The sequence below is a fragment of the Chlorocebus sabaeus genome, chromosome X (assembly GCF_047675955.1).
Source record: "Chlorocebus sabaeus isolate Y175 chromosome X, mChlSab1.0.hap1, whole genome shotgun sequence".
Taxonomy (NCBI): domain Eukaryota; kingdom Metazoa; phylum Chordata; class Mammalia; order Primates; family Cercopithecidae; genus Chlorocebus; species Chlorocebus sabaeus.
In genome coordinates this window covers 52,559,399-52,583,978 of record NC_132933.1, presented here as the reverse complement: position 1 = coordinate 52,583,978, position 24,580 = coordinate 52,559,399, and the positions used below count along the sequence as shown (strand labels likewise).

The 24,580-nt window shown below is 43.9% G+C and overlaps 2 protein-coding genes across 7 annotated transcripts in view; one reads left to right on the top strand and one right to left on the bottom strand.

The window, feature by feature from the left end:
* The window catches only part of SRPX2 (sushi repeat containing protein X-linked 2), a 29,134-nt gene extending 16,617 nt beyond the window's left edge, over positions 1–12,517 (top strand). For all 3 annotated transcript variants that reach the window (XM_037988938.2, XM_037988936.2, XM_037988937.2), the window contains 8 exons: positions 2,342–2,533; positions 5,246–5,422; positions 5,726–5,852; positions 6,019–6,140; positions 7,242–7,421; positions 7,755–7,888; positions 9,732–9,853; positions 11,288–12,517. In XM_037988938.2, coding sequence (XP_037844866.2) covers positions 2,342–2,533; positions 5,246–5,422; positions 5,726–5,852; positions 6,019–6,140; positions 7,242–7,421; positions 7,755–7,888; positions 9,732–9,853; positions 11,288–11,468 — 1,235 coding nt within the window. In that variant the 3' untranslated portion in view covers positions 11,469–12,517. The remainder of the gene's footprint in view (positions 1–2,341; positions 2,534–5,245; positions 5,423–5,725; positions 5,853–6,018; positions 6,141–7,241; positions 7,422–7,754; positions 7,889–9,731; positions 9,854–11,287) is intronic.
* A 2,442-nt stretch (positions 12,518–14,959) lies between these two features.
* SYTL4 (synaptotagmin like 4) overlaps positions 14,960–24,580 on the bottom strand; it is a 56,081-nt gene continuing 46,460 nt past the window's right edge. For all 4 annotated transcript variants that reach the window (XM_007992237.3, XM_007992238.3, XM_007992239.3 and 1 more), the window contains 4 exons: positions 21,687–21,795; positions 19,782–19,881; positions 18,848–19,056; positions 14,960–16,626 (listed from right to left, as the gene is read on the bottom strand). In XM_007992237.3, the coding sequence (XP_007990428.3) occupies positions 16,478–16,626; positions 18,848–19,056; positions 19,782–19,881; positions 21,687–21,795 (567 nt within the window). In that variant the 3' untranslated portion in view covers positions 14,960–16,477. The remainder of the gene's footprint in view (positions 16,627–18,847; positions 19,057–19,781; positions 19,882–21,686; positions 21,796–24,580) is intronic.

Here is a 24,580-nt window from a genome sequence, read left to right as displayed (position 1 = left end):
AATGTCCCTTAGGATGTGGGAACTGAATCAACTCATATGGAGCTTTAGCCTTCCCAACCCTAGGCTAACAGACCCATGCCATGCTATGTGTGTGCATCCTTGGGCAGGTGGCTCTCTGCTTGTTTATATGTGCCCCTTTAAACTCTGAACCCACTAAAGAGTCAGTTATTTTGTATAGCCTGTGAGGCATCTTTATGATGCCTTTATGATTTAACAGCCCTATAACCTTTTGTGCTCAGTACTGAACTGGGATTGGACTTTCATTCCAAAGATGCCTTCTTTGATGTCACATTCCCTTCCTCTCTCTAGTTTACATTTTTGTATTATCCTTTAAATTTTTATGTTAAACATACATACAGAAAAACTCATTCTTTTTGGTGTACAGTTCTGTGAGTTTTGACAAATGCATAGGGTCACATAACTCCCACCACAGTATGAGACAGTTCCATCACTTCAAACTCTTGCCCAGTGCTTCCCCTCTGATGTTATTCCCTACCTCTACCCCTAATCTCTGGCAAACACTGATCTGTACTCTGTCACTGTATTTTTGCCTATGTCCCTATATTTTTGTTATATAAATGGAATTCTACAGTATGTAGTTTTTTGAGTCTGGCTTCTTTCACTTCCCAAAATACATTTGAGATTGATTGATGTTGTTGCATCATGTATCAGCACTTCATTCTTTTGTATGAATACACCACAGTTAGTTCAGCCATTCCCCCGTAGAAAGACATTTGAGGCCGGGCGCGGTGGCTCATGCCTGTGATCCCAGCACTTTGGGAGGCCAAGGCGGGCAGATTAAGAAGTCAAGAGATCAAGACCATTCTAGCCAACAAGGTGAATCCCCATCTCTACTAAAAATACAAAAATTAAATACAAAAATTAGCTGGGCGTGGTGGCGCATGCCTGTAGTCCCAGCTACTGGGGAGGCTGAGGCAGGAGAATCAAGCTTGAACCCGGGAGGCAGAGGTTGCCGTGAGCCGAGATTGCACCACTGCAGGCGACAGAGGGAGACTCTGTCTTGAAAAAAAAAAAAAAAAAAAAAACATTTGAGATTTGAGTTGTTTTCAGCTTTTGGCAATTATGAATAGAGCTACTTTTAACTCTCATGTACAGCATTTTGTGTGGACACAGGTTTTTATTTCACTGGCATAAATACCTTTAAGTGGGATTGCAGAGTCATATGGTAAGTGTACCTCTCTTTGTAAGAAGGTATCGTGTTACCTTTATAAGAAATAGCCAAAATATTTTCCAAAGTGGCTGTATTTCTGCATTTCCACCAGACACGTATGAGAATTCCAGTTTCTCTCCATCTTCACAAACACTTGGTATTACCAGTTTTTTTTTTTGTTTTAAGGATACCCTCCCTGATGGATATATAGGTAGTATTTCATTATGATTTTAATTTGCATTTCCCAAATGATTAATGATGCTGAACATCTTTTTATGTGCTTATTTGCCATCGGTATATCCTCTTCAGTGCCATGTGTGTTTATATCTTTTGTCCATATTCTAACTGGACTGTTTGCTTTTTCAATGTTTTGAGAGTTCTTTCTATATTTTAAATACTAGTCCCTTTTTATGGCTTTGTCTTTTCACAGAGCAATTTTTAATTTTGACAAGGTCCAATTTATTAATTCATTAATTTATTAAAATCTAATTTTTCTGGCCGGGCACAGTGGCTCACGCCTGTAATCCCAGCACTTTGGGAGGCCGAGGCGGGCAGATCACGAGGTCAGGAGATCGAGACCATCCTGGCTAACACGGTGAAACTCCATCGCTACTAAAATACAAAAAATTAGCCGGGCATGGTGGCGGGCGCCTATAGTCCCAGATGCTCGGGAGGCTGAGGCAGGAGAATGGAGTGAACGCGGGAGGTGGAGCTTGCAGTGAGCCGAGATTGCACCACTGCACTCCAGCCTGGGCGAGAGCGAGACTCCATCTCAAAAAAAAAAAAAAAAAAAAATTTAATTTTTCTTTTATTATTTGTGCTGTTGGTATCATACCTAAGACCACTTTGCTTAGCCCTAAATCCCGGTGACTTTCTCCTGTTTTTTCAAGTCCATGATCCCGTTTGAGTTAATTTTTGTATAAGGTGTGAGACTTAGGTTGAGGTGGGGTTTTTTTTTGCATATGGAAGTACAAGTGCTCCAGCACCATTTGTTTGAAGGCTTTCTTCCACTGAATTGTTTTTGCACTTTTGTCAAAAATAATTTCAACACACCTGTGTGGGTTTACTTCTGGGCTATTTTTTTTCATTGACCTATTTGTCTGTCTTTTCACCAACACCACACTGTCTTGATTACTGTACTTCTAGCTTGTCTTTCTTCTATTGCTACAGTCCCCCGATGGTGTTATACATTAAATATCCAGGATGGAGAAGCCACATGCTACTCACCGAGGGGAGGAAATTATCACAGCAGCCTGGGCACACGTTGTGAGCTCTCCTGTGACCGGGGCTTTCGACTGATTGGAAGAAGGTCGGTGCAATGCCTGCCAAGCCGTCGCTGGTCTGGAACTGCCTACTGCAGGCGTAAGTTGTGTGTGTGCATATGCTGATGCATGTATTCGAGAGAAGCCAGCCAGCCAGCTGCTGAGGGTATATGCCTGGAGGTGTTACTAATATACCCTTCTCTCAAGTGCAAATTGAGAATATTCCACAAGCCCCCCAGCAGGGCCTTTCCCCATCCTAACATTCGAGTTCAGTTTCTCTGGGTTACTGTCCAAGCAATATGAGCATTTAAGGAGCAACCATCTCTTCTGACTCGGGGAGCCCAGGAGTGCACAGCCAGAGCGAAGGCTTGGGCCTGCGGTCTGATGTGGACCTAGATCTTCTTCTGGAGCTCCTAAGGACGTGTGGTCTTAGACTCTTTTCCACTTGTGGTCAACTGCCGTACTTCCTGGCCTATAGCTGTAGCAGACCTTAGCAGTGAAGCTATGAAACATCTGCTATTCTTCATTTTCTTCTGAAAGTCAGAAGAAAAATCCCTAAGTCTAGAATGTGAAAATGCTGATATATACACATTCCAAATCATTTCCCCCTTCAGCTTTCAAATCTCTACCTCTTACTCAAGTTCCACAGCCTTTCAGCAGCTGAGCTTTTCCTGTCCATATGTCCATGGCAGAACACCATTTGTAGGACACCCATGTATGCACAGCCCTGTATTGGTCACTTCTTGTATTACTCAATTCTTCAAATACTCCCAGGCTGCTTATAGATGAATGGCATAGAAACACAAATGTGTGCACATGAATGTCATGTAACTGGACGCAGAAGTGCTGAGCATTCATATAGAAATGGGGCTAGTCAGAGAAGATGCTGTAGAGGAGAAGAGAAGCTTGATAGCTAGAAAGCAGGCAGTCACCACACCCCTCTCAGTGACTGGAATTAAATTGTTTCAGGACTTAGATCCCATCATTTTCAACAGGAATTTGAATCGGTCTGATACAATTGAAAAATACAGAGCTGTAAAGTACAAGTGAACATAAAATCAATTAAAAGAATGGTGGCTGTGCGCGGTGGCTCACGCCTGTAGTCCCAGCACTTTGGGAGGCCGAGGTGGGCGGATCACGAGGTCAGGAGATGGAGACCATCCTGGCTAACACAGTGAAACCCTGTCTCTACTAAAAATACAAAAAAATTGGCCGGGCATAGTGGCAAGCGCCTGTGGTCCCGGCTACTCGGGAGGCTGAGGCAGGAGAATGGCGTGAACCCGGGAGGCGGAGCTTGCAGCGAGCCGAGATCGCGCCACTGCACTCCAGCCTGGGCGGCAGAGCGAGACTCCATCTTAAAAAAAAAAAAAAAAAAGAATGGTGACATACATCTTTCCAGGTGCCTACAATGAGTCAATTACTACATTTGAGCATTGAATCTGGCTTTGACTTTCCTCATAAGAGACAAAAGGGCAAATGCTTTGGATCTATCATATTTCCTGTCATATGATACTAAGCAAACACATTCATCTGAAGAGACAAATCTTTTGTCTTCGCCCTGATTTCAAGAAGGTCATTTTTGCATAGGTCTTTACAAAGGGACACTGGAAAACAGAAAATGCAATAATCTTTAAGTCTGGTTTGCCAAGAAACATAATGAATATAGCTTATACAGATCTTTATTCAAAGCTTCAACAATTGAACTTAGTCAGGATTAGAAGTTAGACAACCTAAAGGAATATATGGCCTCCTCCTCTCAAGTATCAGGTATCTCCAACAAGACTTTAGCAAGCATAGGCTCACAATTAATCCATGGTGACAGGCTCCACCTCTGCCACATGTGGTGTCCAAGGCACATGGATTCCTCTTTTACCAAATACCACACCTGGCCCTCCAGGCAGTGCTCTGACTTGTATTCTTGCCCAGACAGTCAGCCCAAGTTGGCATGTAAGTGAGCCTCAGCTGAGCAGTGCCTAAGGGAGCCCCCAAATTATATGAGTATGCCTGGAGGAGAAAAGCAGCTTTGAACGTGCTCAAGGGCATCTAGCATTTGAGGAATAAGAAACAAAAATTCACAGTTGCTAAGGCCCTAAATGAGCCCAGAGGATATATGCATTGTCTCTTTTAATTTATACAACAATCCTATGAGGTATCCGCATTTCACTGAAGAAAACACTGAGACTCAAAGAGATGAGGCAACTTCTTAAAGTTACAGAGCTAGTAAGAAGTGGAACTGGGATGCAAACTCAGGTCTGATTTTTGTTTTTACTCTTGATAAGTTGTTTTACTTCCCCCTCTAAAACAGATTATATTTGTTTAGAGAAGTTTTAAGTTCACAGCAAAACTGAATGAAAGATATAGATATTTCCCATCCATCCCCTGCACCCACACATGTACAGCCTCCCCTGTTGTCAACATCTCCCACCAGACTGTTACACTTTTTACAGTTGAATGAGCATACATTAATATATCATTGTCACCTGAATTCCATAGTTTACATTAAGGCCCACTCTTGTTGCATATTCTATGGATTTTGGCAATATACAATGTTAGGTCTGATTTTGAAGTCTATATGCTTGGACAAGTAATTTACTTTTTTGACACCCCTCTGCCCAAGGGTGCTGCTATACTTTACAAAAATACAAAGACAATTAGGGGAAAAGGCAGTTAGGCACAAAAATGTAAGGGCAGTTCAGGTAGGGTTTTTGTATTTTCTGCTCTCTCTGATACATTTCTCCCTGTGCTAGATGCTCAGACATCACCTCCACATAGTTGCACAAGCCACTGAGCTTGCCACTTGGTTTTCTCTTAGAGATGAGATGCCACGCACTGCCATTCATCACTAGTGGCACTTACACCTGCACAAATGGAGTGCTTCTTGACTCTCGCTGTGACTATAGCTGTTCCAGTGGCTACCACCTGGAAGGTGATCGCAGCCGAATCTGCATGGAAGATGGGAGATGGAGTGGAGGCGAGCCTGTATGTGTAGGTAAATGCTGGTTGCTTCCAGTTGTCCTGGTGCAAAGAGCCACCTCAGCATTATATCGACAAGAGATGTGGAATTCTCACCACAGAAGGCATTCCTCTTAGCTGTGAGGGTAGCACCCTGGGTATTTGCTGAACAAAATGATCTTCTCCCCTGGAGTTGGGCTTCCTTCCCCAGTTTCCTTGAGCACCTTGAACTTTTTACCTACCCAGTGTGTGGTGTGTGGTGTGTGGCACTGCTTCAGTGGATTCCCTCCAGGGAAAGCAGGGGGCCCACGAGTCAGCACTTGATTTTTCACCTTGGCAGACATAGATCCCCCCAAGATCCGCTGTCCCCACTCACGTGAGAAGATGGCAGAGCCAGAGAAATTGACTGCTCGAGTATACTGGGACCCGCCATTGGTGAAAGATTCTGCTGATGGTACCATCACCAGGTGAGCCTGAATAATGGATGCCGCTTATGCCTTCCCTCGGCTTCTCTCAGTCATTCAGGCTGGTCATACTGAAACTGCACAGGCTAAGGTGACAGTGGGGATGTGCCTCAGACTTCAATTCTAAGGGTTTCTTTCCTCAGTGTTTCTTTCACCCTGTCCCATGCAGGGTGACACTTCGGGGCCCTGAGCCTGGCTCTCAATTTCCTGAAGGGGAGCACGTGATTCGTTACACTGCCTATGACCGAGCCTACAACCGGGCCAGCTGCAAGTTCATTGTGAAAGTACAAGGTCTGAAAGAATTCTTTAGTTTCCATATTGTTCATTAATCCTGTTCTACCCTGACCCACCCCATGTCTCTCCTCTCTATGCCTGGAAGAGACACACCTCATTTATACTGGGGAGGGAGAAAAACAAGTTCACCAAACAGGCTTATTTAGGAAGCCAACATTACTTGTGCATACACATGTTTCTGACACCTTGACTCTCCAACAAGACTCTCATCAACAAGACTCTCGTTATCCTAAATCCAGATAAAATTCACAAGGATATTCTTTATCTGTTTCTTTTCTTAGACTTCAAAATGATCACATGTAATCTGCCTTCATTCTATCATTCACCTCTGCTAAAATTGGTGGTGTTGGCTGCCTGATTCTTCCTCTTTGCTTTGTGTTGTATTGTTCTGTTTTGCTTTTCTCATTATAAAGATAATTCATGCTTATTGTTAAACATTTGATAAATAAGGAAATATATAAAGGGGGAAAATGTATTACCCCATCATCCAGAGGCAACTGCTATTAGCTTTTTGGTATTTTCCTTCCAGTCTTTTTTCTATACGTACTTTAAAAAATATATAGTTGAGATTATACTGTATATCCAATCATAAATCATCCTTTTCACTTTTCATTAACAAAGTAATTGTCTCATGTTACTTTAAAATTCTTCAGAAATATTTTTAATGACAGCATAATATTCTACTCTAAGAATATATCATAATTTGCCAAACCCTTCTCCAACCAATGAACATTTAAGATTCCTCCAACTTATTTCTGCTATTAAGAGGAATTCCGCAAGGTAGTCATTTTTACACAGCATGTCCATAAAGTCTGGAAACAGATAATATTTTCTTTTAAAGATTGTCAGTCTTTTGATGACAACATGTATATTCATTCACCTGTGTTTCCAGACTTCACAAACCTTCGTCTGCATTTCAGATTTAATTCCTTAAGAAAGGAAAATTCCAGCTCCATCCCCAGCCACTGGAAATATAGAAAAGCCATTTTTCTGATCATCCTAAGTCTTCTGGTCTAGAAAGCCCAGCATGGGCACCCTCTTAGCCTTTCCTTCTTATAAGGAACACCATAACTTCTAACTTGAGCTCCTCCCTGACAGTGAGACGCTGCCCAACTCTGAAACCTCCGCAGCACGGCTACCTCACCTGCACCTCAGCAGGGGACAACTATGGTGCCACCTGTGAATACCACTGTGATGGCGGTTATGATCGCCAGGGGACACCCTCCCGGGTCTGTCAATCCAGCCGCCAGTGGTCAGGTTCACCACCAATCTGTACTCGTGAGTGAAACAGGGGCAAGTGGATGTGGTGATCTGGGGAACTTTGGAGGATCTTCCTCATGGCACAGGGGTCCAATAACAATGTATATGATGTGGGAATGGGGGGTTCTGGGATGTGTCTAATTTAAAGACTAACATTCCCCCATAGACTACTCCTACCCCAAGAAGAAGGGTTTAAAATCTCCAAGTGTTCCTTTAGGATTTCCCCCAAGGGACAGGAGAAACAGCCAGAGAGAGGTAACCTGAAAGACTGGAACACCTCAAGATGTTAGGTTACCTAAGCTGGGATGGAGGAGAAGCCGTACTCTGACTGGTCACCTGCTTCTGCCCTAGCTATGAAGATTAACGTCAATGTCAACTCAGCTGCTGGTCTCCTGGATCAATTCTATGAGAAACAGCGACTCCTCATCATCTCAGCTCCTGATCCCTCCAACCGATATTATAAAATGCAGATCTCTATGCTACAGGTAAGGCCCACTCCCCTAATGAGGGCTTATCTCCTGTAAATTACCCCTTACCTTTTCCAAATCAGAGATGTTCTCCGCAGCACAAACCTTACCTACTTCCTGAAACTTTTTGTGGATAGCATTTGATCAGTCTTACCATAGACATATTTAGCACATTTTTGAAACTGCTTTTACTGAAAAGGCAATAAAGTCACTGGAGTGGTGGCTGTGACTTGCAGGGAGCTGGGTGAAAGATGGGAAGGGAGTGTGGCAAAGCACTCTGAAGAGACTTGCAAGACAGCTATGATCAAATGTTAATGTTGGGAATTAACTATGTTTATGTTTTCAAGGAATAAGAGCACTAACGAACACTTATGCAGTAAGTGCTACGTAGGTATCCAGTACTGATCTATGGGTTTTATATATATTCATCCAATTCTCACAACAACCCTTTGGAGGTAGATACTATTGTTATCCCCATTAAATAGGTGAGGAAACTGATGCATAGAGATTAAGTCACTTGCCCAAGGTCACTAGCTAGTAAATGGTGGAGCTGGGATTGAACACAGGGAGTCTGGCTGCAGAATCTGTGCTCTTAGCCACTACCAGTAGCAGAAAAGAAGGAAAAGCGTTCTGATATCTCAAAGTAAAATGAGAGAGTTGCATGACAGTTTTTAACATAAGAGATACCTAGCCAAAGCCACTGGTAGGGAGAGGTCGATAGAACAGAATAAATATGACTATGGGGACTTACAAAAGAACAGGCTAGGTTACTGAAGATAATTCAGGGTATGCTGACAAGACTAACAGAAGCAGCTCTGGGGAGCTGCAAGGGGCTGGATACTCATGTGGGATACAAAGCTATTAGGAGGTTTCTAAAGGTTGAATCTTAGAAGTTGCCAAGTGAATATTCCGGGGCCCAGGATGGAAGTAGTTTTACAAAAAAAAAAAAAAAAAAAAAAAAAAAAAAAAAAAAAAAAGCTGGAGGGTCTAGACCAAAAAGGCCTTATTCATCCAGAGACCCAAAACGGATGACAAAGGCAACAGTTCAGTTGGAAGCAAGGGAGTAAGAACAAGAAAAGGAACCTGTCAGCAAGCATAGTGACCCTGAGGGTGAGGACTAGAAGGGAAGCCCAAAGATGAAACAGAGGTGGGGTGCCGGGGAGTATTCAAGGTCTCTTTAAACCTCACCCTGGTAACTGGCTAGTAGGTAATCCTGCAAGACAAGGCAGGACGGAGATCCGGGGTAGGACTGCAAGCTGCGCTGCCCAGTGCGAGGAAGGTAACAAGGGGTAATGAAAAGAGCACTGGGCACAGTTTTGGAGAAATCCTGGAGACTGAGCGAAGGCCCTGGCCAGGTAGCCTATTGGTAAAGAGCACATGCTTGGGCAGGGGACATCAGTCCTCAGTTTGAATCTTGGCTCAGCATGTTATTGTCACCACCTGGCTTGTGAGGGGTGTTGTGAGGATTAGATTACATCTACAAAGCATTAGGTTTGTGTATTCAATAAACAACAGCCATTATCATATCACATTGGCTATTCATTAAGAACTTAAGCAATTTAAAACTTATGCAAAGTTAAACAATGATTATGTTCCTACAATTTAGTCATTGAATTTCTCTTCTCTACCCCACTTTGTGTAACTGGTTTCAGTAGAATGAAGGAAGCACTGTTGGGGCAAGTCCTTCAGGAATGACACAGGGAACAGGTTGTTGTAGACCCCACAGCGTGATTATGTGATCACTGGGGGAGAAGGGGCTCCTTTCCCACACTGCTTCATGTGGTCCCAGGAGGAATCAGCCAAGTAGCCTTAGGTTTGAACGCACAGCCCTGTTGTGTAAAATGTTCTCTCTCCCTCCCAGCAATCCACCTGTGGACTGGATTTGCGGCATGTGACCATCATTGAACTGGTGGGACAGCCACCTCAGGAGGTGGGGCGCATCCGGGAGCAACAGCTGTCAGCCAACATCATCGAGGAGCTCAGGTCCAGGCTGGGAGGCTGCCAAGCGCGGTGTGGGGGAGGGTGGCTGGGGCCGGGGGAGAAACCCTAGGCAGGACACTGGCAAAAGCGGACTACTGGGGAACCATCAGACACTACTCTCTCGGGGCACTTCTTGTGTTTGAACTCTTATGGACGCATTAGTTAAGACCAGAGAGTTCTTTACTTTGGCAGAACATCAGAATCAAATGAGGGCTTAAAATACAGATGACCAGGCCCACCCTACACCACCTTAGGAATGTGCTTTTACAAAGGCACCTGAGGGGACTCTGAAGCACAGCCAGGGCTGAGACAGTAAACCCAAACTTGACTCAAATAAGCCCCGGCTCTTGTTTTCTGGCCTCATCTCTTTGCCTTCAGTCTCCAAAGGAGCAGAAGGCATCTTTTTTTTTTTTTTTTTTTTTTTTGAGATGGAGTTTTGCTCTTATCGCCTAGGCTGGAATGCAATGGCACGATTTCAGCTCACTGCAACTTCCACCTCCCAGGTTCAAGCAATTCTCCTGCCTCAGCCTCCCGAGTAGCTGGGATTACAGGTGTGCGCCACCATGCCCAGCTAATTTTTGTATTTTTAGTAGAGACAGGTTTCCCCATATTGGCCGGGCTGGTCTCAGACTCCTGACCTCAGGTGTTCTGCCCACCTCGGCCTCCCAAACTGCTGGGATTACAGACATGAGCCGCCATGCCCGTCACAAAAGGCATCTTTAAGCACTGAAATCTGAATCATATCTATCAACTCCAGGGGAAGAGAACATTAGAGGTGACAGGTAATGGAAGAAGTGGGTCTTTCTCATTATCCAGTATCACCCTTCTAATACCTTCACATATATTCAGGGCCAAGAAAGCCATTACTGCTATGTTTTAGAGCAGTGCCTCTAAACAATAGAGAAACTATACCTGCCTCTAGAGCGCAGTCTCAGTGGGGACAGAAAGATTCAGTCCCAATTAGAGAAGAGACTAGAAAACACTCAGAGAGAGACTGCAGACTTGCAGCTACCGATGGAAGAGTTAACCAGAAGGTATTTGTCAACCTAAGGACTGCCATGTATGATATGCATACACAGCACAGTCTCTGCAGCGGGTGGCCCCTGGAGTCACCCTGTGCAGCCTGCACAGCAATATGTGATAGCCCTGCTTAAAAGGGCCTACAATGAAAGCACTGCCTGTTAATAACAAAGCTGTTGCAGCTGAGGTGAGGAAGGGACTGCTTAGCAGAACTAGATGCATAGAGGCAGCAAGAGTAGAGTCTGAACACAGAAAAACAAAGAGACCTGAGACAGGAAGTAGAGGGGATAGGGACCAGGGATGAGGTGGGGAAGGAATTAGTCCATGAGTGGAGGTGCAAAAAGTCAGAGGGTAGTAGAGCCTGGGGGGATAGGTGCCCAGACAAGGTCTCATACCTCCCTGGGCTGCTCTCTCTAGGCAATTTCAGCGCCTCACTCGCTCCTACTTCAATATGGTGTTGATTGACAAGCAGGGCATCGACCGAGACCGCTACATGGAACCTGTCACCCCCGAGGAAATCTTCACATTCATTGATGACTACCTACTGAGCAATCAGGAGTTGACCCAGCGCCGGGAGCAAAGGGACATATGCGAGTGAACTTGAGCCAGGGCATGGTTGAAGTCAACGGAAAAGCTCCTCTAGTTAGCTGAAACTGAGACCTAATAAAAGGAGGAAATGGTTTCCCACAGTTCTAGGGACAGGACTCTGAGGTGGGTGAGTTTGCCAAATCCTACAACATTTCCAGGCATCCTTTTAGGGCTGTTTAATAGTTTCCCTAGAAGCTAGGTAGGGACTGAGGACAGGCCTTGGGCAGTGGGTTGGGGGTAGAAGTTCTTCCTTTCCTAACCCGGGCCCCTGCCCAGCTCTCCAAAGTCTTTCAGAAAAGTAAATCCTAAATTCACTCATGAACTGGCTGTTTTAACTGGTTCCTCTACCCTGAGGTGACAGCAGAGGGCAGCATGAGCACAACAGAAACCAGCTTACACTTTAAGCAAGTGTAGCTGGATTTTCCTTATAGGATGAGGTAGCAGGGTACAAAACTTTTTTTTTTTTCGAGACGGAGTCTCGCTCTGTCGCCCAGGCTGGAGTGCAGTGGCGCGATCTCGGCTCATTGCAAGCTCCGTCTCCTGGGTTCATGCCATTCTCCTGCCTCAATCTCCCAAGTAGCTGGGACTACAGGCGCCCGCCACCATGCCTGGCTAATTTTTTGTATTTTTAGTAGAGACGGGGTTTCACCGTGTTAGCCAGGATGGTCTCGATCTCCTGACCTCATGATCTGCCCACCTCGGCCTCCCAAAGTGCTGGGATTACAGGCATGAGCCACCGTGCCCGGCCCAAAACACTCTTGAACTTGTTTGTCATTTCCCCTTCTAGGGCATTGGGCAGCAAATGTTATCTGAACCATTACTTCACTGTTAGGAAAACCCTGCAGTGGGAGAGAGCTTGGGAAGATGTATCCAATCAGAGCAGAATGCTGTCTGGGGCCCTCCAGCTGGCTCACGGAAAAGGACCCCTTCTTCCTGAGGCCTCCCATTTCTGTAGCAGAAGGCAAACAATTCTCTCCCTTCTTCAGAGGAATTTTCAGCTTGTTACTTAGGAAACTTCAAAACCACCACTGCAGGTTGCAGGGAAAGAAAAGCAAAACAGACTCGGCCTCATGTATTCACTTCTTCAGATACTCATCCCCTTTTGAGAGATGAGCACAGAGCAGGTGGGAGCTATAGCAGCACAAAAATCAAGCCTTACCAGGCCTAAAATTTGAGGTGGAGCCACACACAGATCCCTGCTCTGACTGCAGTCCCTCTCAATGGTGTGCCAGTGTCTGAAAGAAAAGTGTTCTCTCCCTTGCTGCTGAGAAGCTTCTTTCATACAGTCATGAAACCCAGAGTCATAGCTAAGACTCAGCAGCCTCTCTCCTTCAGCTTTACTCAGGGGGTCATCAGTGGATGACTTCATGGGAGAAGGAAGCAGGCTGGATGGGGAGGCAGAGCTCATCATGCTCGAGCACTATGTGCCAGGTGCTGTTCTAAACACTCTACTGATTGACTCTGAAGTCTTCACAAGAACCCTATGAGGTAGGTACTGTTATTAACCCCATTTTACAGATGAGGAAATTGAAGTTGAGTGAGATTAGGCAATTTGCCTAAGATCAGACAGCTAGTAAGTGGCAGAGTCAGGATTTCAACACCAGCAGCCTGGCTCTAGAGGCATAATGTTCTTAGACATTACGCCATCCTGACGCTACTTCTTTTCCTACTTTCCATTTAAAGACAACTGAAAGCTGTAAGCAAGGAGAAAGTTTCCATGTTCTATAATCCTACCCAGACACAAGGCTCAGAGTGGGCTCAGGAGGAAAGAGGGAAATGAAAGGCTCTCAACCTGAGAAAATTCAGTCTTGAAAGCAGAGTGATGGGACATAAATCATGAGCCCAGAACAAATGGGGGGAGCAGTGAGTCAGAGAGAAGCTCCTTCCACTGGGGTTTTAGTGGAAATCTCATTCTTTAAATGCAAAATAAAAAATTAGGGAGTTGCTGGGTAGAATGGAACATGGAGGAAATGTTCAAAGTTGGAGCAAAATGGTCCCTTCTCCCTCTTCCCTCCAGGGAAATATGGGAACTGTGAGAGGCAGCAGGCAAGTTTTGGGCAGAAGGCAGATACAATGAGTTCATGTGGGAAATCTCTGGTCAGACTAGGTCTGTGGTTCTAAAGGCAAAGACTGCACCTTGGGTGAGATGAATGCCCTTCCTTGTGTTTATCGCTAATACTTCAAGTGGCAAGCCAGGACATGCTAGCAGGTCAAAGGCCCAAACAGAGCAGGCCCACTATCTGCGAAACAGAGCTCCACCTGGACCTGACTCAAGGAACATTTATATGCAACTGAGGAGCTTTTGTTTAATTTCATTTTGAATAGTCAAGGCAAGTCAATCTTGCTTTCTTTATGTCAAGTTTTACAGTAACCTCCTTTGTAGTCCTTTGAAGATGAGGATTTGAGAAATCCTAACTTCTAAAGTAGGGCAGAGACAGCAGCAGAATAAGGCCCACAGCCAGACCCAAAGGGGCTACCCCGACCCCTGTATATATTGTACCTCTCTCTCTACCCACCTCTCCCTCACTTCTCCCCCATGCCCCACTCTCTCTTATCCTGCCTGTCCCTCTCCCCTACTTCTCTGTCTGTCTCTTGCTCACATACACACACACTCACTCACAAGCAGTACAGTCACTAAGTTGACTAGGTAATATCCAAAGCATTCTGATTGTCCTACTTTTTGTAAATGGAACTTATTTAATATATTTTAGAAGAGATGAGTCATCTCTTCCTTTGACTCTTCACCCATAACACACATATCATTCTCACAGGAGGCTGCATGGTACAGTAGTCAGACTTTGGTTCAAAGCCCAACTCTGTCACGTGACAGTGGACTTGAGTTTCCTCATCTGTAAAAAGGGAAGATTTTCTACTTCATAAAGTGGTTGGAGAAATTAAAGAAATAGTATATGAAGCCTTGTACATAAGCAGCATTTGACATATATTAATGCCCTTTTGCACAAGAGGTCAAGAATTGCTTGGGTTCTACCTAGAAATCAACAGCCTTATTTCTGAGCTGGGTTACTTGGCACCTGTGTTATTTCTCTCTCAAAACTACATAATGGTAGGAGGAGTAAAAGAAAAAGTCCCCGCCTCCCAGAGAAATTGAAGGATCCAGAAAGAAGTGCTTATAGCAGGGAATGTCTTCCCTCACCTCCTGTATGAACATCTCTCTCCTTCCTCCAGTATAGGAGGGTCTACAAAGCTAAAGGAAGGATTCCTTTGTTACGAGATAGAAAAGTGGTGCCACTTTTAGGATGATTTCTCAGTTCTCTCCTTAGATACTAAATACAAAGGACAAGGGATCAAGCTCAGCAAAGGTATCAGGCATTTAAGGTATCAGGCAGCAATGCGCGAAAAGGCAAATTTTCTTCAATCAGCACAGGATGGTTAGGGAAGAGCATTTATCACTTTGGTTCTTATCCTTTAAGCCATGGGAAAAGCAACAGTGAGTTAGGACATCAGAGACAAAAGCATTTATAGAACTAACAAACGCAAACATTTGACAAGTGAGAAAGCTTTATTAAAGCACACGTACATGTCGGGGGGTGGGAAACAAAAGAGCAAGTTACAGCCTGGGATCCCAAGTTATGCCTTCCATTACAATTGCAATCCACACCAAATCAATCTTTGAAAACATTCCTCCAATCGGTTCATACATACAATAGAAACCATTGTAGCTGCCCTTAATCCAGTGTCCTTATAGGAAATCAGTTAGCAGCTGACTCTGTTGAAAGGGATTTCCTCTCTGCTATACACTCCTTCCACACACAACTTTGGCTAGAAACGCTTATAAGAACAGAAAGGTCAGTTTGGATCAGTGAGTACCAGAAGATGAAACTTAGCTCACTAGACCCTTCTTTGAAAAGCCTCAACACACTACACCCATGTAATATGTAGGTCAAATTTAGGAAACAATAGCAAAAACAGGAACTGAAAGCTCATCAAGCAGGAAGTCAGAACCACAGGGAGACTCTGTCTACATTCCCTTAGAGCCCTTAACAGTCCCCAGCCTGGAGAAACACTGGGCCAGTTGAGATAACACTTGGTTCTTCTGACTGACACAGTGGTATGTAGACCATGCTATTTGATAGCACACCCTAGACACAAACACTAAGACAGATGTGGTACATGAGGATGAATATATCTCATCTTTCATTCGAGAAATGAGGAGCTCTCTCTCCAATGACTGCAATATCAGTTTAAAATACAGAAAATTCAGCATGGGCTGTGAGACACTTTACCCTCAGTCACTCCAGTCCTCTGAGATCAGCTAGAAGCTCTCACTGGGCATGCTCATGACTTTTAGTCAAAATACATTATCTAATTAAAGTGCTTTTCTAAAGCAGCTCCATTATAAGAGTCCCCCAAAGGTCTAGTAAAGATGTCTAGAACTGGAAAAAGCTTGGGAATTCTGTTGGCATTTCAAAGAAAAGCATTAGACCAAAGCAAGGTGGAAACTCCTTAAAAACTAGAACAGTTAAATTTAAAAGCCAAGTTCCAGAAGTTTATCAAGGTAGAAAATAAGTTAAAAGCATAAACTGGAGAGGAGAAACAGGAAGGAACTACTCACCTCTCCCCCACATTCCTCTGTCTTTAGTAACCCAACCCTGCTTCCCAGAGCCTTAAAACCCAGACTGGTACTAATGCCAAAGGTAGCCAGGGTTTCCTAGGGAAGTAGGAACAATGATAGCAAGACAGAAGATAAAAGCTTGTTTTAAAAGATGTTTTTAAGTTAAGTAAACCTTATAAAGACATAAGAAAAAATGGACTCTGAAAATATACTAGATTATACACAGAAGCATTTTGAAGAGATGCTTATTCTTGAGACTGCTTTAAAAAGGAGAACAAGTCTGCATCACTCTAGCCAGCATAATGAGATTTGCAGAAAATACATGTTTGTACACACACACACACACATCTATACACATACATTAAATTATAAATCTTTGCTCTTGGTTTCTTCACTTCCTCTGCCTGGCCCTTGCCAGGGCTGGACCTGCAGAAGAGGACAGGGACTCATAAACCCAGCTTCTGCTTGGCCATTGAGGAACGGAGCTGCAGAGTCCCTTCTGCCCAAGACCCTGGGTACTGTCGCATCTTCTGCCACAGGCTCACTTCTTCCCCAGTCGAGTCCATCCAGTCCACCACTTCCCCATTACTGTTCCCTGAGGAGAAACACCAGAGGAGGCTAAAGAGGGGCCCCACTCTCAGCCCACCAGGGAAGATGGGTTGTACAGCAAGAGTAGCCACCCCATAATAGACAGTTTCCTGTGAAGATGGGCTGATGGGCACAGCAGTCTGGGAAGTGCTCCCTCACCTGTACTCCTGAGACTCTTGTCAAGAGACTCTGGGTTGATGAAATCAGACTCCAAATGGCACGCAGTTACTAGAAACTTTGTATTCTGAGGCTGTTACAGAGTTCTAGCGCCTGACACCTCATGCCAGAGCTATTGCCAAATGTACTTAAACTTTTTCTTTTATTATTATTATTATTCTGAGACAGAGTCTCGCTCTGTCACCAGGCTGGAGTGCAGTGGTGTGACCTTGGCTCACTGCAACCTCCGCCTCCTGGGTTCAAGCGATTCTACTGCCTCAGCCTCCAGAGTAGCTGGGACTACAGGCCTGCACCACCACGCCCAGCTAATTTTTTTGTATTTTTAGTAGAGACAGGGTTTCACCATGTTGGCCAGGATGGTCTCAGTCTCTTGACCTCATGATCCGCCCGCCTCAGCCTCCCAAAGTGCTGGGATTACAGGCGCGAGCCACCGCGCCCGGCCAACTTTTTTCTTTTAAAGCTAAACACCTTTCCTCTAGCTGCAGACTCCAGGTCAGAAGTGAGGATCGTATGTGGCCCCATTCCTATTGTATATTCCTCTTGTATATTCACCCATTAATTCAGCAAACATTTATTGAGTGCCTACTGTGTGCCAGGTACTCTTCTAGGCTCTAGAGACACTAGTAAACAAAGCAGAAAACGTCCCTGTCCTCAGGCAACTTTCATTGGAATAGAGAAGACAGAAAACATACAAGTAAATAAGAGTATTTCAGATAGTGAGATTAACATTATGATGCAAATAAACAGGGTGATGTGTAGTGCCTGATTCAGGACCTACTGTGCAGATGGAGTGGTCTGAGGACTCTCTGAGAAAGTGACATTTGAACCAAGACCTGAAGAATGAGAAGGAACCAGACTTTCCATTCAGAGAAAACAATAATTGCAAAGGTTCTGAAGTGGGAATGAGCTTGGTATATTTGGAGACCAGAAAGTTATGTGGTTGAAGCATAGTGAGCAAGGGGAAGAGTGATATGAGACGGATCAGAAAGGAATAGAGGGCACAGGTTACACAGGGACCTGCAGGCATGGTAAGAACTTTGGATTGTTTTCTAAGCACAACAGAAAGCCACTGAGGGGTTTTAACAGGGGACTGACATGAATTGACTTACATGTGTAAAAACATCAGTCTATATGCTTCATGTTAAATGTTCTGTGTGATTATTAATATGTAAGTATATTAATATACAAGTACAGAGACTGGACAGAGGGCAAAGAAGAGGATCCAAGACTAAGCTCTACCAAGCACCAACGTTTAGAGTTTGGGTATAGAATGCAACAACTACAAAGAAAACTGAGAAGGGGTAAGCAGTAACTTAGAAGGGAATCAGAATGCAGTGTCAATAGAAGTTCAGTGTTTCAAGTGAAGAGGAGTGATCTACTATGTTAAATAGTGCTGAAAATTCTAGTGAGATGAGAACACCACTTTGGCAAGAGCAACTGCTCAGCAGAGTGATGGGACAAAAGCAGATCACAGTGAAGGAGAGCTGAAGGAGAGGTGAGAAGTGGAGACAATTCTTTCTAAGAAACTAGAAGGGGAACATGTGATCAAGGGAAGGTTTATTTTTGTTTCATAAGATTGGAAATACCAGAGCATATCTGTATTTACCACTGGTAGGTAGGGAGGATGAAACTGAGAGATGAAGATTATAGAAGTGAGGTCATTGAGAAGGGTGGGGGGAAGTGGCCCAGAGCACTTGGAGAGAGCTTGGCTTTTGCTAGCAAGGACCCTTGTTTCATTATTAACAGGAGGGAAGATGGAATGTATAGGTACATACATATAGGCAGGTTTGTAGATTTTTTTGGTGGGAAGATTATGGAGTTCCTGGCAATCAGGGTTACATTTATCTGTGCATATATCAGTGTATGAGCTCAGCCTTCCCCTAGTCCTGGCACATAGTAGGCACTCAATAAGTATTGGCTGAATGTTAACTGAAAGGAAAGAAGACAACTGTCATCACAGAGGAGCTTTGTGTTGGGGGGGCGGGGGTGGTAATAGGAGTCAAACAGACAAGAAGCCTTCAAACAAGTGAGGATGAGGGAGGGGATCTCACCAGTGCCAACACCCAGCCTGACCCCTCCCAGGAAGTCATTGCTGGCCAGGGGCTCCCGGTCCCACACAGTCAGTTCCAGGCACATATGTTGTAGATCTTCCAGCCTCACACCATTGTAGACAAATGTATGGTTGTAGTGAGGATTCAGAGTCTTCTTCATCACAGGAGTTTTACGTTTACTGGCCTTGTTCCTCATGGGAAGGAGGTATCTGGTAGAGGGTGGGGAGTAATCAACAGCCTACTCAAAGCTGGCAGTTCTCTCTCTAAATTCCCCTTTCCCCTACCACAGGTCTAGCCCAGGAAGATGAACCCACATCCAGATCCTAGTACACACGCCCCTCCTTGAATCTGCTGAAGCAGAGTTCCCACTATCTCTACTAGATCATTCACCTGATTCAATTCCTTTAACCTAGACAGAAAATGAATGTAATAGTATTAGTGAGGCTATTCTGTGCTCCACTGAAAATGGGTTTTAAATATTTGGCTCTGTTTCTACTAGAGAATTTATCTCTTTAAATAAAACCAACAGTAATATCTATAAGCTTAGCCAAACATGATTTCTAGATAAATTAAGTCAAATCTGTCATTTGGGGAAAGCTTAAAAATTGTGGGAAACAAAGCCCTGAGCTCCCAAATCTAGACAGTCAGAAGGCACAGGTTTTTACCCAGAATTAATTAAGAGCATAAGTCAGACAAAAGTCAGAACCTGTCTACAACCCTCTTATTTGGAATATCAAGTCTACAGCCCAGTCCAAACTGGGCTCAGAGCAGTGCAAAGGTGGAGGTTTTGTCATTACCTAATTTCAGGAACAAATTTTGTTGCCGGGAGTGGTAAGACACACTGGATAATATCCACAGAGAAAGTTAAATTGGGTTCTTCTCTTAGCTCTCTTGTTCTGAAACTGGTTAGTTTGGGGCTGGTCTAGGGACTCACCCCTTGACAAAGCTGTCTGAAGTCCCTCCTGCTTTGGCAGCCGTCAAGTTCTTGGCTTCTTTGATCCACACCTGGAGCTCTCCCCCTTCCCCACCTTTACCTGCAAGGGATGTCAGCCATAGCAAGTGAGCCCCTTACACTTCTAGGTTTATCTTGAGCTTTGTTTATGCAGCACTTTCTTTCCTTGCTCCTAAAGGCAGCGAGCTCCATAACAGAACCATGCCTGTCCTGTTTCCTCAGTGCCTAGCACAGTGCCTGCCAGTAAGCAATAGGCGCTGTATTAATAACAACCACAATATCAATAAATGCCTATTGAAAACTGGCTATGTGCCAGATACCATGTTAAGCATTTAATTCTCAAAACAACTCTAGGAGAGTCACACTATTTTGGGCCTCATTTTGCACATGAGAAAACTGAGGTTTAGAGACATCAAGTTGCCTGATATTTGTTCAATTATTTAAAAAAGAGGGAACTCCGTTTGAGTTCTTGATTCCACCCCTACTTCACAGGACACACCAGGCATCATCAATTTCAATCCCCACCTCCCAATTGAAATATCTCTTTCTCCACTAGTCCCTACCCCTCAGTCTAAATATATACTAATCTCATCTCTTTGAAAAAGTACTTCTAAAAGAAAAGCTCCCTTTAACCTTATCTCTTCTTCAAGCTATTATCCATGTCTCTACTTTCTTTCATCATCAATTATCCTGAGGGAAAAAAAGTCCACACTTACCACCTCTACTTCTTTGCCCATTCACTCACCCTAGTTTCTAGTGAAATCTGGTTTCTGCTTTCACTGATCCACTGAAAATGCAATCTAATGCCAATTGGCCATGTCTTCTCAGACCTCATCTGGTCTGACCTCCCTGTAGTATTTCAATACTGTTGATAACCCCCGTCCCTTCTTCTTGAAGCTCTCTCCTGATAACCTTTTACTTCACTGGTTCTTCTTTCTCTCTTCATGCTTCAAAATGTTGCTGATCTCTCTGGTTCTATACTTGCCTCTCTTCTCTAGTCATTCTACATACCCTCATTGGGGATATCATTGATTCCCCCAAACCTTCTAGATGTGACTCTGCCAAAGGTGTATTTTTTCAAAGAACTTAGGCGACACATTGCCAGTGGATCAAGTGAAACTCTTTAAGTTCAAGGCCCTCTTCAGTCAGGCTCCCACCTCATGTCCAATTCCAGCCCCACACCCACATCTAGTGTACCAAAACTCCAGTCCCACTAAAATAAGGGACACACTCACAACCCCACATTTACCATGCCTTTTTAAAACCTTTGCTCATGTTATCCCCTCTTCTAAAAATGCTCTTCTCTCCTCATCCTGCTCCTTTTCTGTCTGGTAAAGTTTTAAGATCCAGTTTTAATGTTACTTCTTCAAAACTCTCCCAAATGTAACCAGACATAATTGACGACTCCTATATCTGTGTCCTTTTAGCACATGACAGTATTTCTTGCCAAAACTTAAGCTCTTCAAGGGAAAGCAAGAATGTTTTACTCATCTACACAACCATAGTCACTAACCCAGTGGCTGGCATGTTGAATTATTCTTCCCCAGCTTTCAACTTCCTGTCCTTCATACTTTACCACCTCTCCCAGCCACCCTTCTCAGCCCCAAAGTTTCTGTTCTCTTCTGCCCTCTTAGTAGCTTGCCACAGCTGGACCAAGACCAAGTCCATTTAATAGCCTAAAAAAAGAAAAGAATGCCAACCCTAAGGCATTCTCTTCTGGTTGGAAAAACGCAGAGAGGCTTCCTTAGTAAAGGAACCTCCCTAGCAGATCCAGGGAGCACCCCAATCTGGTCTCTTCAACAGGGCTAGCCAGTAGCAAGCACTGGCCTTGCACAGATCCTGTGCAGAAGACTGAGAGCTAAATCCAGGACCCCAAAGAAAACTCACTCTTTTTCCGGTCACCTCCAACAGGGGGTTTGGAGGCTGGGATGTATTTCAATGAAACCACCAACTCGCCTTTGTGTGATGGCAAGCCAGTCGGGGACTCAGCACTGATCTGAAACACAGGGAAACCCAACAGGTCAAGCTGGGTCTCTCAGGAATTGCTGGGACTTCTCCCTGAGAAAATTCTAAAATTACCCCCCAAGAACAGCATCAGGGCAAAAGAGGATCCTTCTTCATATGAATATAATCCAGGGTCCCTAGGCCATGGCAGCCACAGGTTTCTATGGCAGTTTCTTTATAAGGAAACAGGGCAGAACCAACAAAGAGTCTTCTGCAATACCCACTATTATGCCACTTTGGGGGTATAGTTACTCTATTCCAAATACTCTCAAAGATCTTCAAGCAAGGTTGCCATACAAACTCACGAAGCACTGACAGCATAACGGAGAATCTTGCTACCAGCGTTGTTAGTAATAGCCAAAAAGTGGAAACGACCTAAATGTCAATCAATATAGAAAGAGTTAAATGAATAATTGTAGTGTCCTTGTATGGCATATGGCACGCAATCATCAAAAAAGAATGCAGTGAATCTGTACATGCTGACATGGAAAGATATTCAAGACATAGGGTCAAGTCAACAAAGCAAGATGCAGAAAAATGTTCCACTTATATTAAAATATATTCATATTTGTATATGTGACTATAAATGTATGTAAATAACGATTACCATTATCACTTATGTTAGCCCTTACTATGTGCTAGGCACTGTTATAAGTACTTTGGGTGTATCATTTTGTTTTATGACTGTCTCTATGAGATAGGTACTATTATCCCCATTTTACAAGTGATGGAAGAGAGGAACAGAGAAGCTAAGTAACTCGCCCAAGGTCACACAGTTAGTAATCAGCAGAGCCAAGATTCAAATTCAGACAGACTGGTTCCAGAGTCCATGCTTTTAAACACTATACCACACTGCATAGAAAAACCCAGGATGCGAACAAACTTATCAATGTTTCCTCTAGGGAGGGAACAGAATAGGGAAACGAAAGACGATGTTCCCCTTTTTACTCAAATAAACATTTAGTGTCTTTTTAATGTGAATAGTTCATATCATTTGTATGGTATTTCAAATACTTTGTATTTTTAAAAAGAGGGCTTGTTGGGGGGAAAAGAAGAGAGAAAGAGGGCTTTCAGCCAGGGGAAGTGGCTCACATTTGTAATCCCAGCACTTTGGGAGGCTGAGGTGGGCAAATGCTTGAGTCCAGGAGTTCGAGACCAGCCTGGGCAACATACCAAAACCCCGTCTCTACAAATGTAAACACAAAAATCAGCTGACGGGGTGGTGTGGGCCTATAATCCCAGCTACTTGGGAGGCTGAGGCATGAGAATCACTTGAACCCGGGAGGCAGAAGTTGCAGTGAGCCAAGATCGTGCCACCGCACTCCAGCCTGGGTGACAGAGCCAGACCCTGTCCCTCCCCCCAAAAAAAGAAAAAAGGAGGGCTTGCAAGGAGTTGAAGGATAGGTGAAACTCTGTTACACGAATTTGAATATGCCACAATTATAAATTTTGCATTTATGTAAATTACCTTTGATCAATGTCTGTCTCTACCACTAGAGTCGAAGTGCCAAGAGACAGGAATTAAGCCTATTTTTGTTCATCCTAGTATGCCCAACACTTAGCAAAGTATCTGGCACATAGTAGGTGCTCCACAAATATTTACTGAATGAATGTAAGAGTGAACGAATGAATTTCTGGGATGAGCAGCAAGTGGCCTATTGTCTTTGGCTTTGATTGGCAGAACTAGTTCACTCTACTGGATCTCTCTGCATGACTTTGTTCCTTATGCTTTAGTATCCAGAGCATGAGCTGATGCAGACTAAAGGTGCCCTTTCACCTGCTTGTTTTGTTTTTGTTTTTGTTTTTGTTCTTGTTTTTGTTTGAGACAGGGTTTCACTCCCACAGCCCAGGCAGGTTGGAATGCAATGGTGCAATCTCAGCTAACTGCAATCTCTGCCTCCCAAGCCCAAGTGATTCTCCAGGGTCAGCCTCCCAAGTAGCTGGGACTACAGGCGCACACCACCACACCCAGCTAATTTTTGTAGAGGCGGAGTTTTGCCATGTTGCCCAGGCTGGTCCAAAACTCCTGAGCTCAAGTGATCTGCCTACCTCAGCCTCCCAAAGTGCTGGGATTACAAGCAGGAGCCACCGCACTTGGCCTTGCCTGTGTTAATTGGGGTTCCTCTAACCTAGGTCCTCACCAATGCTAGGAAGGCATAATCCCCACAGGTTTGGATCAACATACCACATACCCAGGACACACAGTTTAATATATGTGAGAGAGACAAAAGAATCAGGAGGTAGATGCAGGCAAGGGAAAACTGAATACGAGCAAATGGATTGCTAGGGAAAAAACAAAAACAAAACCAGAATCAACAAATGTAGAAGTTAAAATCGATATATAATATGGGAGTGGTCTTTCTGTTGTTTATAAAATGTCTACACAATTTATTCATTTCTAGAAAATTCATTTTTTAGAAAAGTTCTGTGAGTTTCAGTGGATTCTTAAAAATTGGAGTTTAGCATTAGCTAGAAACTGGCATATTTGCTTTAGTAGCACATTTTTATTCTGGCTCCAAATATTTGCAAAGAGCAAATACCTCCATGTTAATGTGATTTCTTCTCTTTATATAAAACAGTTTCATCGGCAGTAGTTCATGATGATTTACAGTGACATTTCCAATATAATTATATTGACTGTAGAGAATGACTTGGGTGCCAAATGGTTAAGAAATTCTAAATTTGTAATAATATGTTATAGTTTGGTAATAATTTCTTTCCTGTCTTTTTACTGATGTATCATATTTGTATGTATTTATGGGGTACATGTGATATTT